This window comes from Panthera tigris, chromosome F3 (assembly GCF_018350195.1).
Source record: "Panthera tigris isolate Pti1 chromosome F3, P.tigris_Pti1_mat1.1, whole genome shotgun sequence".
NCBI classification, from domain to species: domain Eukaryota; kingdom Metazoa; phylum Chordata; class Mammalia; order Carnivora; family Felidae; genus Panthera; species Panthera tigris.
Window position 1 is genome coordinate 4054088 of NC_056678.1, and position 17157 is coordinate 4071244.

The following is a 17157-nucleotide window of genomic DNA, read 5'->3' on the forward strand; positions in this document are numbered from 1 at the left end:
CTTTTTATCAAAATTCTACAGAAGAGTTCAAAGAAGAGTGAAACCAACAGCCATTTACCTCTTATTAGATCTGTCAAATGTTGACATTCTGCCAAATTTGCTTTCTCTGCCTTTCCCTCTCTTACATACTTTTTCCTACTGAAATGTCATACGTCATGATAAGTGAAAATATCATAATATGGGCACTATGTCATTTTACTCCCAAACACTTGGGCATGTATCTCTCAAGAACAAGGACGCTATATACTACAAAACCTACAATTCTATTACCAAAAAGAAAAAGACCAAAAAAAAGTGGGGGGAGGGGGTGGGGAGCATCTGAGTGGCTCAGTCGGTTGAGCATCTGACTCTTGGTTTTGGTCAGGTCATAATCTCACGGTTCGTGAGTTCGAGCCCCACATGGTGCTCTGCACTGACAGAGAGGATCCTGCTTGGGATTCTGTCTCCCTCTCTCTCTGCCCCACCCCTGCTTGCTCTCTCAAAAATAAATAAATAGTCAAAAAAAAACAAGAAAAAATTCTATTACTAGTCTCAAGAAATTAGAGCAATAAATAATATTATGTAACATACCGGCTATGTTCAAATTTCTCTCATGATGTTCCAAAAACAGATGCTCTGAATGGAAGAAACAAATTCTGACCCCAGAATTACAAGGAATTTGTTTTGTGAGGGAGTCTCAGTTTCTTCATTATTTTATTATTTTCACTTTAAAGGAAAAATAAAATGCAGCTCATATCTCATTTTTCTGAATGGGCTCTTGTGTAAAAAAGCTTCCTCTCTACCGTCTGGAACGCCTCTCAGTGTCCAGGCTCTTCACCTCCTAACTTACCCTCCCAATCAGCAGAGCTATTTTTCTAAAATCAAAATTTGAGGGGCACCTGGGCGGCTCCGTCGGTTAGGCGTCCGACTTTGGCTCAGGTCATGATCTCACGGTTCATGAGTTCGAGCCCCGCATCGGGCTCGGTGCTGACAGCTCAGAGCCTGGAGCCTGCTTCGGATTCTGTGTCTCCTTCTCTCTGCCCCTCTCCTGCCCATACTCTGTCTCTCTCTCTCTCTTTCAAAAAAAATAAATAAACATTAAAATTCAAATTTGATTTGGCACTCCCCTCACTAAAGACTCCCACTCCCTAGAAGCAAGGCTTCCCTGCCCCCCACTATCCCATCTCTTTTCCAACTTAATCTCCAACAACATCTCCGCCATGTCTTTGCAGGAGCTGATCTGTCTTCCTGAACCAGCTCGCCCTGGTGAGCACCTGCATACCCTACAAAACCCAGCTCAAGAGTCACCTTCTTTTCTGCTGATGCCCACAGGACAAAGTTAATCACACGTGTTGTGCTTTTGTTGAATCTTAGATATATGTCTACGCTTAGTACACGCTTCTACAATTATTTACCTCTGTAAGTGTTGCTCCTACTCCACAGTGGCTCTCTTGAGGACATACTCAACTGTTAAGGAATCTCTGTTCCCCCCGAGTCTAGCAGAGTTTTCGGCATCCAGTTGGTACTTACTAAGCACTTGCTACACAGACTCCTATTCGTACACAGCGTATTCACCAAATAAAGGAAGGCAGTGATTATGTGAACGGACTGATCATTCATAGCCCATGTGTGGCCACCAGTAGTCGCATGCTAAATTGCCCACCAGCCACTGAGGCAGGGCCACCTCCCGGGCTCACCAAGGACAGGTGGGGGAGAGTCGGTCGCAGAGAACTGTATTTTACGTGATTATAAATGCTGAGGGCGGAAGGCAAGAGTGTAATGGAGTACCTGGTGAAGGCAAAGGGGAAGTGCTCTTGAATCCACCTGCTTAACTTCACCTCGGATAAGCGAGAACAGATACTGAAGAACTGGCTTCGGGGCTTCTGCTGGATCATTAGCATTTACTTCTGCAGACTCATCGTCACTAACAGCATGCGTGGACGCACTCAGCACGTTTTCGTGCATCAAAGGTGTGGTGTCCCCTGAAGAAAGTCCTTGAAGAAGTAAATAAAATGCCTAGGTTAGGATAAATTTTTGCCATGGTGAATATCTTAAAATAATTATGTCTGTTAACCATACAATTTTCAAATAAAACTAATTATATGAAAAAAAAAAAGCCTAGAACCACAAGGTTTTGACTTCATGAAATTGTGCCATCCTCTGATTGCTTCTGTTAGCACACACATAAATCATCTTTTTTTTTTGTTTTGCAGAACTATTATTAAGAGTGTTAATAAAAAGAGCTCTAAAGGAAAGAATGTGGGTTAAAACCTGACCAAAAACTTGATTCTCCCAAAGGAAAAACGGATTAGCTGTAATTGGAAGTCTTGGCTTGCTCAAAAGAAAACAGAATTAAATAGGAAGGTAAATGCGCTTATCATATAAAATGGCTAAAGAAGTTAAGCCTTCCTCTTTAAACTCTGGTCTGATAACTTTACAACTACTTCTGGATCCCAGGAGAACAGCAGGAATTCAGATGCCAGATCTAATGACCATGGAAAATTCTTTCATAATAAAAACAAGTTAAGTAACATGACTTTTTAAAAAAAAAAAAAAAAAAGATCAATGAATACATGTTTGACCCCACAGTTCCTGAAACGATGTACGAAATTTCACAAATTTAATCATTACACATTATAACTTCACCGTTCACTGAAATCTCAGTCTCCGTTTTGATTTTCATATTCAAATTGAACAGACTGTTTGCATCTGTACATTCAGCTGACTGGCCTCTGAAAACGATCTTTCTCAGTAAGTCAATGTGGGTACCACATTTGAGGATGCTCTCTGCAAGCTCTCCAGAGTGTGCCCAGAACCCAGTCTTCTACTGCCTTCTGAATAAATCCACTGCTCGGGGCACTTGGGTGCTTAGTCAGTTAAGTGTCTGACTTTGGCTCAGGTCATGATCTTGTGGTTTGTGAGTTCGAGCCCCGCGTTGGGCTCTGTGCTGACAGCTTGGAGCCTGAAGCCTGCTTTGGATTCTGTGTCTCCCTCTCCCTCTCTCAAAAATAAATAAACATTTAAAAAAATGTAAATAAACCCAATGCTCTAGCCAGAGGGGTCCGTTCTTCATCTTCCTAGTAACATATTCTGTGCCATTCTGAGCAATTACAGATTCTAACACCTGGAATATTTTCCTCCCAACTATGCCTATTTGTGTTTTACCCTAACAAAATACAGGTATTTCTCTATAGCAGCAGCCTAAGGTACATTTACTTTCCTCTGAATCCTGTATGGAGCCCTGTATTACACTGGACTGTGTAACAGTGAGTGGTGAAAGGTCTCATCTTCATTAGATCATAACTCCTGCACCACAGGGATTATCATCAGCAGATCTTCAGCACGAAAATTCCAAGTGCTGTGATTTCTAAAATTAGTCACCTAGGATGATTCCTTATATTTTAGAAATTCTATGAAGTTTGTATCATTTGGAATCTGGAAATACAAGGCTTAGTGATGGCTTGCCATTGTGCAGGGACAGTATTTGTGAAAACATGGATGATCCTTCTGCTTTCTAATTTTCTAATGGAATGACAGTAGTGATGAGGTGGGAAGAGAAGCGTTCCATAGAGAACTACTATTTCTTTCCCTTGTCCCTCCCCGCCAACACACATTTAATCTGATACAGACTTGTGATAAAGCCAGCCTCCCAAGTTCTATACTTCTCTTGATTGAATTCTTCCCACATAGTTATCAAACATTACTCTGTGCTTCCTCCTTGAAAAGATGCTGGAATTAGATCATGGTCATTTTCAGTAAAGGCAAGTTAAATAAAACCCTTGAAGAGTATTACCAGAGAAGGACAAGATTCTCAAAAGTAAAGAAAAAGGACAGATTTTAGGACTCTCTCATCTAAAGGAGGTCAAAGCAGAGTTCCAGATAATGGAAATAGAAACATGCATTATGATCATCTCAATTAGTTAGACAGTGTGGATTCATAATGGTCATGGTTCCTGCTAGATTCGTTTTCTAAGTTATGGATATGCTGTGGATACATATTATTTGTCAACATGCAATAGTTTGGTAAATAAAATTATGTAGCCACCAAAAGAAATCACAACAGAAAGAAGAGTATTTGTCATAAAACAAAGCCAACAAAAGTTCCAAAAGCATATATATAAGTCTAAAGATTCCAAGAGTAACGGAAGGCTAATGTCAACAATTAGAATATAGTATGTTAATCACCAAGTATAGGGAGGGAGTGGAAAATAAGAACTGGGCTCATATGGGTTAAGATGTCAGGGAAACTTGAAAGGCTCATACCACAAAAGGATTATCTATCAAGGTTGAAGATCATGAGTTTTAGAGAGGACTTAATTACAAAACTTACCTCTTAAGATAACATTCCTTGCTGGGACAGGGTAGTATAAATCAAAGAGCACTGGAATAGGAGCAAGAGATATCAGTTCTGTCATTATTTTTCCAAGTGACCTTGGATTAGACATTTTATTTTCTATATTGTGGTTTCCTCATCTTTAACATGAAGGGACTGGCCAGATGAGACTTCAGATTCCTCCTAAATCTGACCATCTCAAACATTCAAAGTCTCCATAGTGATTCTGTCGTTTAAGAAATGTAGCCAGGCTGGCCACCATGACCACAGACTCTGGGCCAGCTCCCATGGACCCAGGCTCCAGTTCACCCTAGGTCCAAGCAACCCCTCACTGACCCGGCTTCAGGCTGAGTCCCATGGACACAGGCTCCCAGTCAGCACCAGAGTCAGGCTGGCTCTTGCAGATGGGGTTGTCAGGCCCACCCCCCATGGTCTCTGGTACCTCACCTACCTCCATGGACCCAGGATCCAGGGCCCACCCACATGGACTCGAGCACCAGGCCTATCCCAGTGGACCCAGGCAGCAGGCCTGTCTACCTGCTGACCCAGGCTTCAGATTTGCACACCTGAGGACTCCAGCACCAAGCCTGCCCACGGACATCACCATATGGCCCACCCAGAGTCTCTGGAGAGTCTGACTAGTGGAGGGTTTCCCTGCTGAAGCCATTCTGTAAAGACGTGCAGACACCAACACAAGTCCACAAGGATCACAAATGATCAAGGAAACATGACATCACTAGAGGAAACTAATAGATTCCGTAAAAGGCCCTTAAAAATGGAGATCTATGAACTGCTTGACAAAGAATTCAGAACAATCCTCTTAGAGAAATTAAGTGAACTATAAGAAAACACAGATAGACAAACAAAATTAGGAAAATAATGTATGAACAAAATGAGAAGTTTAACGCAAAGAAATAGAAACCATGATAAAAATCAAACAGAAATGCTAGAGTTGAATGCACTGAATTTCAATAGGGAACTCCAACAGTGGATTCAACCATGCAGAAGAAGGAATCCGTGAACTTACTTAAAGATATGCCATTTGAAATTACCTGGTCAGAAGGGCGAAAAGAAAAAAGAATGAAGAAACCTTATGTGAACTGTGGGAAACAATTAAGAGAAACAATCCACGCATTACTGGAGTCCCAGAAAGAGAAGAGAGGGAAAAGGGGGCAGAAAGCTAACTTAAAGACATAGTGACTAAGAACTCTGCAAATATAAAGAAAGATTTGGACATCCAAGTTTACGAAGCTTATAGGTTCCCCAAAAGGATTAACCTAAAAAGATCTTCCCTAAGACATATTATAATAAAACGGTCTACTGTCAGAATGGCTAACATTAACAACTCAGGGAACAGCAGATGTTGGTGAGGATGCGGAGAAAAAGGATCTCTTTTGCATTGTTGGTGGGAATGCAAGCTGGTGCAGCCACTCTGGAGAACAGTATGGAGGTTCCTCAAAAAATTAAAAATAGAACTATCCTACCACCCAGCAATTGCACTACTAGGTATTTATCCAAGGGATACAGGTGTGCTGTTTCGAAGGGACACATGCACCCCTATGTTTATAGCAGCACTATCAACAATAGCCAAAGTATGGAAAGAGCCCAAATGTCCATCGATGGATGAATGGAGAAAGAAAATATGGTGTATATATACGATGGAGTATTACTCAGCAATCAAAATGGATGAAATCTTGCCATTTGCAACTACGTGGATGGAACTGGAGGGTATTCTGCTAAGTGAAATTAGTCAGAGAAAGACAAAAATCATACGACCTCACTCATATGAGGACTTTAAGAGACAAAACAGGTGAACATAAGGGAAGGGAAACAAAAATAATATAAAAATAGGGAGGGGGACAAAACATAAGAGACTCTTAAATATGGAGAACAAACTGAGGGCTGCTGGAGGGTGTGTGTGTGGGGGGGATGGGTGGGCTAAGTGGGTATGAGGCACTAAGGAACCTACTCCTGAAATCACTGTTGCACTATATGCTAACTAACCTGGATGTAAATTAAAAAATAAATAATAATAATAATAATAATAATAATAATAAAAACCCATCTAACATCAAAGAAATAAGAGTATTTGGAAAACAAGCAAGTATGGAGCCTGCTTGCGATTCTCTCTCTCTCTCTGTCCCTCTCCTGCTCACATTCTCTCAAAATAAATAAACATTAAAAAAAAAAAAAAAACAAAACAGTAAGAGAGGGGCACCTGGCTGGCTCAGTCAGTAGAGCATGCAACTCTTGATTTCGGGTTGTGATTTTGAGCCTCACACTGGATGTAGAGATTACTTTAAAAAAAAAAAAAAAGAAAGAAAATGAAAAAGAAAAAAACAACCCTCAGGGTAGGTTTCCAGCTCCCAAAGCTCCTGTAATAACATTGGTAAACTAGGTAGAAAATACAAAATAGTAATAATTTAAAAAAAAAAAAAAAAAAAAAAAAAGCAAGAGAAAAACAAATTCCCTCACACACCAGGGATTCACGGATTTCGGGACACATACACTGCAGGCCTGGAGACAATGGGACAATGTCCGACATGCTGGATTTCAAAATAATTTTGATGTCATTACTTGTGATGTCACATGAGGCTTACACAAGTTTTCTTAAAAATAATTAAGTGTAATAATATATCGCATTTAGTACAAAAATTCCTTCTGATTCATAACAGTTTTCTGGTAAGGATGTTTGTAGTTAAGAAGCAAAACCAAATAAAAACATATACTGTGCAACATGTAATTTCATCTTTGCTACAAAGTATACGTAGATGGTTCCATTTAAATAAAACTTTGTTTTGCCAGATATGGATCTATACATCTAGACAGGAACATAAAATTCTATTTAACTTTCATCTATGAAAGTCAAATGAGTTACAGTTAAAACTCCGCATTAAGCAATTTGATGATACTATTTATAAGCAGATGCAGATGGTGACAAACTCATAGGCCCTAACTTGATACCTGTCAACTTCATCAAGCTCCAAAATCAACACCAGAGTTTATATGCACCTACTGAGGGTTTTTTAAAAAAATTATTTGAACTACCTTGGGCCAGAAATTAAAAGAATTACCTTGATTGAGAGGTTTTAGTCAATTTATCATACCACCTGAATTCTATTTTGACACATAATTATTTAATTCCGTTATAGTTAAGATATTAGTTTCAGGTGTACAATATAGTGATTCGACAGTTCCATACATTACTCTGTGCTCATCATGAGAAGTGTACTCTTAATCTCCATTATCTATTTCATCCATCCCCCCACCTACCTCCCCTTTGGTAACGGGCAATTTGTTCTCTATAGTTAAGTGTTTCTTGGGGGCACCTGGGTGGCTCAGTCAGTTGGGTGTCTGACTTCAGCTCAGGTCATGATCTCGTGGTTCGTGGGTTCGAGCCCCGCATCAGGCTCTGTGCTGACAGCTCGGAGCCTAGAGCCTGCTTCAGATTCCGTGTCTCCCTCTCTCTGCCCCTCCCCTGCTTTGTCTCTCTTTCTCAATAATAAATGTTTAAAAAAAAAAAAAAAGTGTTTTTTGGTTTGCCATTTTTTCCTTTGTTCGTTTTGTTTCTAAAATTCCACATATGAGTGGGGTGCCTGGGTGGCTCAGTAGGTTAAGTGGCCAACTTCAGCTCAGGTAATGATCTCTTGGTTTGTGAGTTCGACCCCTACATCGGGCTCGATGCTGTTAGCACAGGGCCTGCTTCATATTCTCTGTCTCCCTCTCTCTGCCCCTCCCCTGCTTGCACTCTCTATCAAAAAATATACATTAGAAAGTATATTTGAAGGGGCACCTGGGTGGCTCAGTCAAACATCTGACTTCAGCTCGGATCTTGCAGTTTGTGGGTTCAAGCCTCACGTCAGGCTCTGTGTTGACAGCTTAGAACCTGGAGCCTGCTTTGGATCTGTGTCTCCCTCTCTCTCTCTGCTCCTCCCCTGCTTGCACTCTGTCTCTCAAAAATAAACATTAAAAAAAAAAAGTATATTTGAAGAAATAATAGCTGAAAATGTCCCAAATTTGAAGAAAAACATGAACCTACACATCCAAGAAGTTCAACAAACTCCAAGCACAATAAATTCAAAGAGAGCCACATTTATTTGTTTTTTTAATGTTTATGTATTTATTATTTTTTAAATATGAAATTTATCGTCAAATTGGTGTTCATACAACACCCAGTGCTCATCCCAACAGGTGCCCTCCCCAATACCCATCACCCACCCTCCCCTCCCTCCCACCCCCCATCAACCCTCAGTTTGTTCTCAGTTTTTAAGAGTCTCTTATGCTTGGGCTCTCTCCCACTCTAACCTCTTTTTTTTTTTTTTCCTTCCCCTCCCCCATGGGTTTCTGTTAAGTTTCTCAGGATCCACATAAGAGTGAAAACATATGGTATCTGTCTTTCTCTGTATGGCTTATTTCACTTAGCATCACACTCTCCAGTTCCATCCACGTTGCTACAAAGGGCCATATTTCATTCTTTCTCATTGCCACGTAGTACTCCATTGTGTATATAAACCACAATTTCTTTATCCATTCATCAGTTGATGGACATTTAGGCTCTTTCCATACTTTGGCTATTGGTGAGAGTGCTGCTATAAACATTGGGGTACAAGTGCCTCTATGCATCAGTACTCCTGTATCCCTTGGGTAAATTCCTAGCAGTGCTATTGCTGGGTCATAGGGTAGGTCTATTTTTAATTTTTTGAGGAACCTCCACAATGTTTTCCAGAGTGGCTGCACCAGTTTGCATTCTCACCAACAGTGCAAGAGGGTTCCCGTTTCTCCACATCCTCTCCAGCATCTATAGTCAAGGAGAACCACATTTATTTTTTATTTTTATTTTTTAATATATGAAATTTATTGTCAAATTGGTTTCCATACAACACCCAGTGCTCATCCCAAAAGGTGCCCTCCTCAATACCCATCACCCACCCTCCCCTCCCTCCCACCCCCCATCAACCCTCAGTTTGTTCTGTTTTTAACAGTAAGGAGAGCCACATTTAGACACATTATAGGTAAATGATCAAAACCCAGACACCAAAAAAAAAAAAAAAAAAGAATCTTTCCTTTTTTTTTTTTTTTTAATTTAGGTACACTTGACAATTATTTTCAGGTGCACAACTTACTGATTCAACAACTCTACGTTATGCTACATTCAGTACAAGTGTAGCTACTATCTGCCCCATTACATCGCTCTTACAGTAGCCTGACTGTATTCCCCATGCTGTGTCTTTTATTCCCCTGACTTATTCACTCTATAACTGGAAGCCTGGATCTCCCTCCTCCTTTCACCCACTTGCCTCTTCTCTCACTCCCCATCCCCTCTGGCAACCATCAGTTTGTTCTTTATGTTTATAGGTCTGATTCTGCTTTTTGTTTGTTCATTTGTTTTGTTTGTTTTAGATTCCACTTATGACTAGAATCATATGGTATTTGCTTTTCTCAGTCTGATTTTTTTCACTTAGCACAATGCCCTCTAGGCCCTTCCATGCTGTCTCAAATGGCATGATCTCATCCTTTTTTATGGCTGTGTAATATTCCACTGTATGTATATATGTATGTATACGTGTGTGTGTGTGTGTGTACACACACACCCCATTTTCCATACCTTGGCTACTGTAAATAATGCTGCAATAAACAAGGGAGTGCACATGTCTTTTTAAATTAGTGTTTTTGTTTTCTTTGGGTAAGTACAGGAAAGTAGAATTATTAGATCATATGGTATTTCTATTTTCAATTTTTCTGAGGTACCTCCATACTGTTTTCCACAGTGGCTGTACCAATTTCCATTCCCATCAACAGTGCATGAAGGTTCTTTTTTCTCCACACCCTCGCCAACCCTTGTTATTTCTTGTCTTTTTGATTACAGTCATTCTGATAGGTATGAGGTGATACCTCATTGTGGTTTTTTCATTTTCCTGATGATGAGTGAGGTTGAGCATCTTTGCATCTGTCTGTTGGCCATCTGGACGTCTTTTTTTGAAAAATGTCTATTCAGGTCGTCTGTCCACTAAAAAAAATTTTTTTTAATGTTTATTTATTTTTGAGAGAGACAGAAACAGAATGCAAGTGGGTTAGGGGCAGAGAGAGAGGGAGACACAGCATCGGAAGCAGGCTCCAGGCTCTGAGCTGTCAGCACAGAGCCCAACATGGGGCTCGAACCCATGAGCTGTGAGATCATGACCGAAGCTGAAGTCAGACGCTCAACCTACTGAGCCACCCAGATACCCCTTCTCTGCCCATTTTTAATTGGATTGTTACTCATGTATATATTTTCTGGTGTTCAGTTGTATAAATTCTTTATATATTTTGGATACGAACCCTTTATCAGATATATTGTTTGCAAATATCTTCTCCCATTCAACAGGTTGCCTTTTTGTTTTGTTAACAGTTTCATTTACTGCAAAAACGGCTTTTTATTTTGGTGTAGTCCCCATAGTTTATTTTTGCTTTTGTTTCCTTGCCTGAGGAGACAGATCTAGAAAAATGTTGCTAAGGCCAATGTCAAAGAGATTACTCCGTATGTAAAACTTTAGGTCTCACAATCAAGTATTTAATCCATTTTGAGCTATTTTTGTGTGTGGTAAAAGAAAGTGTCCAGTTTCATTCTTTTACAGTTAGCTGTCTAGTTTTCCCAGCACCATTTATTAAAAACGCTGCCTATCCTCATTGTATATTCTTGCTTCCTTTGTCATAGATTAACTGACCGTATAATTGCGGGTTTATTTCTGGGCTCTCTGTTCTGTTCCATTGATGTACCTATTTTTCTGCCAGTACAATACTGTTTTGAGTACTACAGATTTATAGTCTATCTTGAAATCTGGTATTATGATACCTCCACCTTTGTTCTTTCCCAAGATTACTTTGACCTTTGGGGTCTTTTGTGGTTCCAAACACATTTTAGTATTATTTGTTCTAGTTTTATGAAAAATGCAATTGGTATTTTGACAGGGATTGAACTGAATATCTTTCCATTTGTATCATCTTCAATTTATTATTTTTTAATGTTTATCTGTTTTTGAGAGACAGAGAGAGAGTGGGTGCAAGCATGGGAGGGACAAAGAGAGGGGGAGAGAAAATCCCAAGCAGGCCCCACACTGTTAGTGGGAAGCCTGACATGGGGCTCTATCCCATGAACCATGAGATCATGACCTGAGCCAAAGTCGGAAGCTTAACTGACTGAGCCCTCCAGGCGCCCTTTTGGGGGAGTGTTTAGGATATTCTGTGTATAATATGTCATCTGCAAATAGAGTTAAAAAAAAAAAACAACAAATTCTGAAAGAAGAGAGAGAAGACTCATAAACAAGGGAATCTTCAATAAGAATCACAGCTAATTTCTCTTCCCAAACCATGGACGTCAGAAAACAACGAGAAGACATATTCTTTTTTTTTTTTTTTTTTTTTTTTTTTTTGAGAGAGATGATATATTCAAAGTACTGAAAGAAAAGGATAGTCAACCAAAAATTCTATAAGAGAACTATCCCTCAAAAATGAAAGCGAAATTAAGACACTCTCAGACAAACAAATGCTTAGAGGGGATGGGACTTGAAGAGCTATATGACAATGAAAGCTAAAGGGAGTCCTCTGGGCTGAAATGAAAGAACACTAGATGGTGACTCAAATCCACACGAAGAAATAAAAAACACTGGTTACAATAACAACACAGGCAAAAATAAAAGCATAACTGTACTTTTGGTTTGTGACTCCTTTTTCCATATGATTTAGAAGGCAAATGCATTAAAAAATAATTGTAACTATGTTAATTGGCAAACAATATATGAAAGGTGTAATCTCCAACAACAATAATAAAAAGGAGGAGACCGATATACACGGGCAGAGTATTGGTATCAAACTAGGCTGTTATAAGCTTAATGTGTTAATTGCAATCCCCAAGGAAACAACTACACAAACAGCTAAAAATATTCAGAAAAGAACGGAATCAAAATGGGACACTATACAAAATTTCTTAATAAGGGAAAAAAGGCAGTAATTGAGGAACTGAGGAGCAAAAAACACGCAAGACAGAAAACAAATAGCTCAATGCCAGGGGCACCCGGGTGGCTCAGTCAGTTGACTTTCAGACTCTTGGTTTTGGCTCAGGTCATGACCACACGGTTCATGAGTTCAAGCCCCACATCAGGCTCCATGCTGACAGTATGGAACCTGCTTGGGATTTTCTCTCTCCCCTTCTCTCTGCCCCTCTCGTGGGCAGTGTATAAATAAACTTAAAAAAAAAAAAAAAAAAAAAAAACCCTCAATGCCGGAAGTAACTCCTTACCTTATTGGCAATTACTTTAAATGTAAATGGTTTAAACTCTCCAATTAAAAGGCAGATGTTAGCAGAATGGATGGCTTCACTGATGAATTCAACCAAACATTTAAAGAAAAATTAACATGAATTATTTTTACACTCTTCCCAAAAACTGAAGAGGAAGAAATACTTTCTAAATCATTCTATGAGGTCAGCATTTCCTTGATCCCAAAGCCAGACAAAGACATCACAAAAAAAGAAAATATAGACCAATATCCCTTATGAATATAGATGCAAAAATGTTGAACAAAATACTAGGAAACTAAATTCAGCAGCATATTAAAATGATTGTACACTGTGATCAAGTTGGTTTTATCCTAAGAATTCAAGGGTGGTTCAACATAAAAGCAATCAATGTAATATACGATGTTAATAAAATGAAAAAAAAAATACCGCATGACTGTCTCAAATAATACATAAAAAACATTTCACAAAATCTAACACCGTTTTCTGATAACTACTCTCAATAAATCGGGAGAAGTGGACTTCCTCAATATAATAAAGGCCACTTATGAAAAACCCACAGCAAACACTGTACTCAGGTGAAGACTGGGAGCTTTCCCCCTAAAGTCAGAAATAGGACAAAGATGACCACTTTGCCACTTCTATTCAACATAATGTTGGAAGTTTTAGCCAGAGTAATTAAGGAACAAAAAGAAATAAAAGGCATCCTAATTGGAAAGGAATAAGTAAAACTATCTCTATTTGCAAACGACCTGATCTGATATCTAGAGAACACTAAGGACTCCACACATAAAGAATTATTAGAATGGGGTGCCTGGGTGGCTCAGTTGGTTAAGTGTCCAACTTCTGCTCAGGTCATGATCTGGCAGTTTGTGGGTTCGAACCCTGTGTTGGGCTCTGTGCTGACAGCTCGGAGCCTGGAGCCTGGAGCCTGGAGCCTGCTTTGGATACTGTGTCTCCCTCTCTCTGCCCCTTCCCCGCTCACACTCTGTCTCTCTCAAAAATAAGTGAACACTAAAAATAAACATAAAAAAAGAATTATTAGACCTAGAAAATCAATTCAACAAAGCTGAAGCATAAAAAAATCAATATGTAAAAAATCTGTTGTATTTCTCTTGAAGTTATTTATTTATTTTTGAGAGAGAGAGAGAGAGAGAGAGAGAGAGAGGAGGGTCAGAGAGAGACGGAGACACAGAATCTAAAGCAGGCTCCAGGTTCTGAGCCATCAGCACAGAGCCCAACGTGGGGCTTGAACTCGCAGACCACAAGATCATGACCTGAGCCGAAGTTGGACGCCCAACTGACTGATCCACCCAGGCACCCCCCAGTTGTATTTCTATACACTATTCACTAGCAGTGAACAACTGGAAAAGGAAATTACGAAAATAATTCCATTTACAATAGCATCAAAAAGAACAAGATACTTAGGAATAAATTCAATGTGTGGAAACAAGACTTGTACACTGAGAGCTACAAAACAATACTGAAAGGAATTGGAAGATACAAATAATGGAGAGACCTCTCCTGCTTGTGGACTGGAAGACTTAAAGTCGTGAAGATGAGAATTCCACCCAAATAATCTACAGATTCGGCGCAATCCCAAACAAAATCCCAATAGTGTTTTCTGCCGAAACAAGAACCCATCCTGAAATATGTATGAAATATCAAGGGACCCAGAATAGCCAAAACAGTCTTGAAAAAGAACAAAATTAGAGGACTTACAGTTCCAGATTTCAAAGCTTACTATAAAGTTACAGGAAAAACACACTGTGGTACTGGCATAAGGATAGACCTATTGCATTCGACCAACAGTACAGAATTGAGAACCCAAAAATAAACTCTCATATCCGTAGTTAATTCACTTTTGACAAGGAAGGGTCCAAGGCCATTCAACGTGAAAAAGACAGTGTTTTCAACAAACGGTGCTGGGGAAACTGGGCATCTTCATGTAAAAGAACGAGGTTAGGGGTGCCTGGGTGGCTCAGTCATTAAGCGTCTGAGTTAGGCTCAGGTTATGATCTCATAGTTCATGAGTTCCAGTCCCACATTGGGTGAGGTCTAGCCCTGATTTGGGTGAACACAAGCCCTGTTTTGGATAAAACATGAGCCCTGGGTGAGTCCTGCTTTTCTTTCTCTTCTCTTTCTCTGTTCTTTCCTTTCCCTTTTCTTTCTTTCTTTCTTTCTTTCTTTCTTTCTTTCTTTCTTTCTTTCTTTCTTTCTCTCTCTCTCTCTCTCTCTCTCTCCCCCCCCTGCCCTCCCTCCCGCTCTCTTTTTGCCCCTCATGGGATTCTCTCTCTCTGCCCCTCACTCACTTGCACCCTCTCTCTCTCCACCTCCCCCCAAAAAAGAATGAAGTTGGACCATTACCTAATACCATATACAAAATGAACTCAAAATGGATCAAACACCTAAATGTAAGAGCTTAAACTACAAAGCTCTTAGAAGAAACCATGGGGGAGAATCTTCTTCACATTGGATTTGCCAATAATTTCTTGGGTATGGCATCAAAAGCACAGCAAATACAAGAAAAAAAATAGATACATTGGACTTTATCTAAATTAAAAGCATTCGGCAGCCCAGAACACTATAATGTGAGTGAAAAGACAATCCACAGAATGGAAGAAAATATTTTCAAATCATAAATCTGATAAGGGATTGACATCTAGAATACATAAAGAACTCCTACACCTGAAACAAACAACCTAATTCAAGATGAGGAAAGGACCTGAACAGACATATCACTAAAGAAGATATACAAATGGCGAATACGCACACAAAAAGATGCTGAACATCACTAGTCATTAGGGAAATGCAAATCAAATCTACAATGAGATACCAGTTTATACCTACTATTATGGCTGTAGCATAAGCCTGACAATTCATTTTTTGACTATAATGTAAGCTGCAGACATTAAGCTTCTCATTGCCAAGGCATCCGGTTCAAAGACAATGGTCTGGAATGAACATGCTGTCAGCTACACAACTAGACGAAGAGCCAGGCCACCCACCCATGTGGTTCCCCTTTTCAGAAAGCCCTGGTTGACCTAGATAACTGACCATTTGAACCGATCCCTCCTCCCTTTCTGTGCTTTATTTCCTGCTCTTATGTTTTAAATCCACCCATGTAGTCCTAGGTGCTCCACGCATGACCCCAATAAAGGCAGAACCCCAATCTGCTCCCTCTCTCTCTCTCTACAGATGGCCCTGGGCATGCAATGTACCCTCTAGAACTTGTAAATAATAAACCGTGTTTTTTCAAAGTTCACAAACGGTCGCTGCTGGGGTGTGTCTGGGGATCGTCATAACAAGAACCACGAGGGCCTGTCTGGCCACGACACGGGCTCTGGTCAGGGAAGGACCTGTGGGGGCTGCCTCCAGTAGCACAACACTTTCTAGCCCACGGCATCGCTATCAACAGGCCGAGACGGACGCAAAACAATGGCGATTATCAGAAAAACGGCTGTGAGGATATGGAGAAAGCAGAACCCCCGTGCGCCACTGATGGGAACGTGCAGGTGCAGCTGCTGTGGGAGACGGCGCGGCCACTCCTCAGGGTCACACTCCGAATCACCGTATGACCCAGCAATCCCATTTCCAGGTGTCCACACAGAACAGGCACATTTCCAGGCGTACAGGCACCCAAACAGACGTACGCGTGCCAGCGTTCACTGCAGCGGCACTCACATTAGCCAAAAGCTGAAAGAATATTCCTTAGCAGGTGGCTGGACACACAAACCGTGCCGAACACATGCTGCGTCGTGGGTGAGGCCGGACCCGTGCGCGTCAAAGAAGCCAGCGACAACGATCCAAGTATCGCACGGCTGCACTTAGCTGAAATACCTACAGTGGAAGAACTCATGCAGACAGCAGAACCGAGGTGACCGGGCAGAGGGGGGAAGGACGCAGACCCACTGCTTAACACTTAGAGTCTCTGCCTGGGGGGTACAGGTGTGGGAAACAGTGCTGATGGTTACACAACATTGCAAGTGTGATTAATCGCCCTGAATTGTACACTTAAGATAGCAAATTGAGGGGCGCCTGGGTGGCTCAGTCATTTGAGTGTCTGACTTCAGCTCAGGTCATGATCTCACGGTTTGGGAGTTCGAGCCCCGCGTCGGGCTTGCTGCTGTCGGCACAGAGCCCGCTTCAGATCCTCTGTCCCCATCTCTCTCTCTGCCCCTTCCCTGCTCAAGCACACTCGCTGTCTCTCACAATAAACATTAAAAAATAGCAACTTTATATTATACATATTTTATTGCAATATTAAAATCATAAAAGAAAAAATGCCTTCGTTTCCGGGCTTTTCTGTTGTGATTCTTGGAGCCATTACATCACAAACTGCCTTACTCGTTCATGCGGATGCACACCTTGGCTGTAACTGTGGAAGATGCGTCAGTAATAATTTTTAATCATGGCTTATGTAGCTCCTATGGCAGACTCTGTGCTTGGCTCCTGGTTTTCCTCCCACATTTCCTGTCTCCAAGATTCTGGTTAGTGCCAAGAAAATGGAGAGGAGACAGGCGCCTGGGTGGCTCAGCGTCCGACTTCCACTCAGGTCATGATCTCACGGTCT

General features: G+C 40.7%; 1 protein-coding gene across 3 annotated transcripts in view; it reads right to left on the bottom strand.

Moving 5' to 3' along the window:
* CNST (consortin, connexin sorting protein) overlaps nucleotides 1-17157 on the bottom strand; it is a 113427-nt gene that overhangs the window by 39049 nt on the left and 57221 nt on the right. For 2 of the 3 annotated variants that reach the window (XM_042975356.1, XM_042975357.1), the window contains exons 3-4: nucleotides 4310-4360; nucleotides 1768-1973 (exon numbers count right to left, since the gene is read on the bottom strand). In XM_042975356.1, coding sequence (XP_042831290.1) covers nucleotides 1768-1973; nucleotides 4310-4360 — 257 coding nt within the window. The remainder of the gene's footprint in view (nucleotides 1-1767; nucleotides 1974-4309; nucleotides 4361-17157) is intronic. The other variant, XM_042975358.1, reaches the window with a different exon arrangement.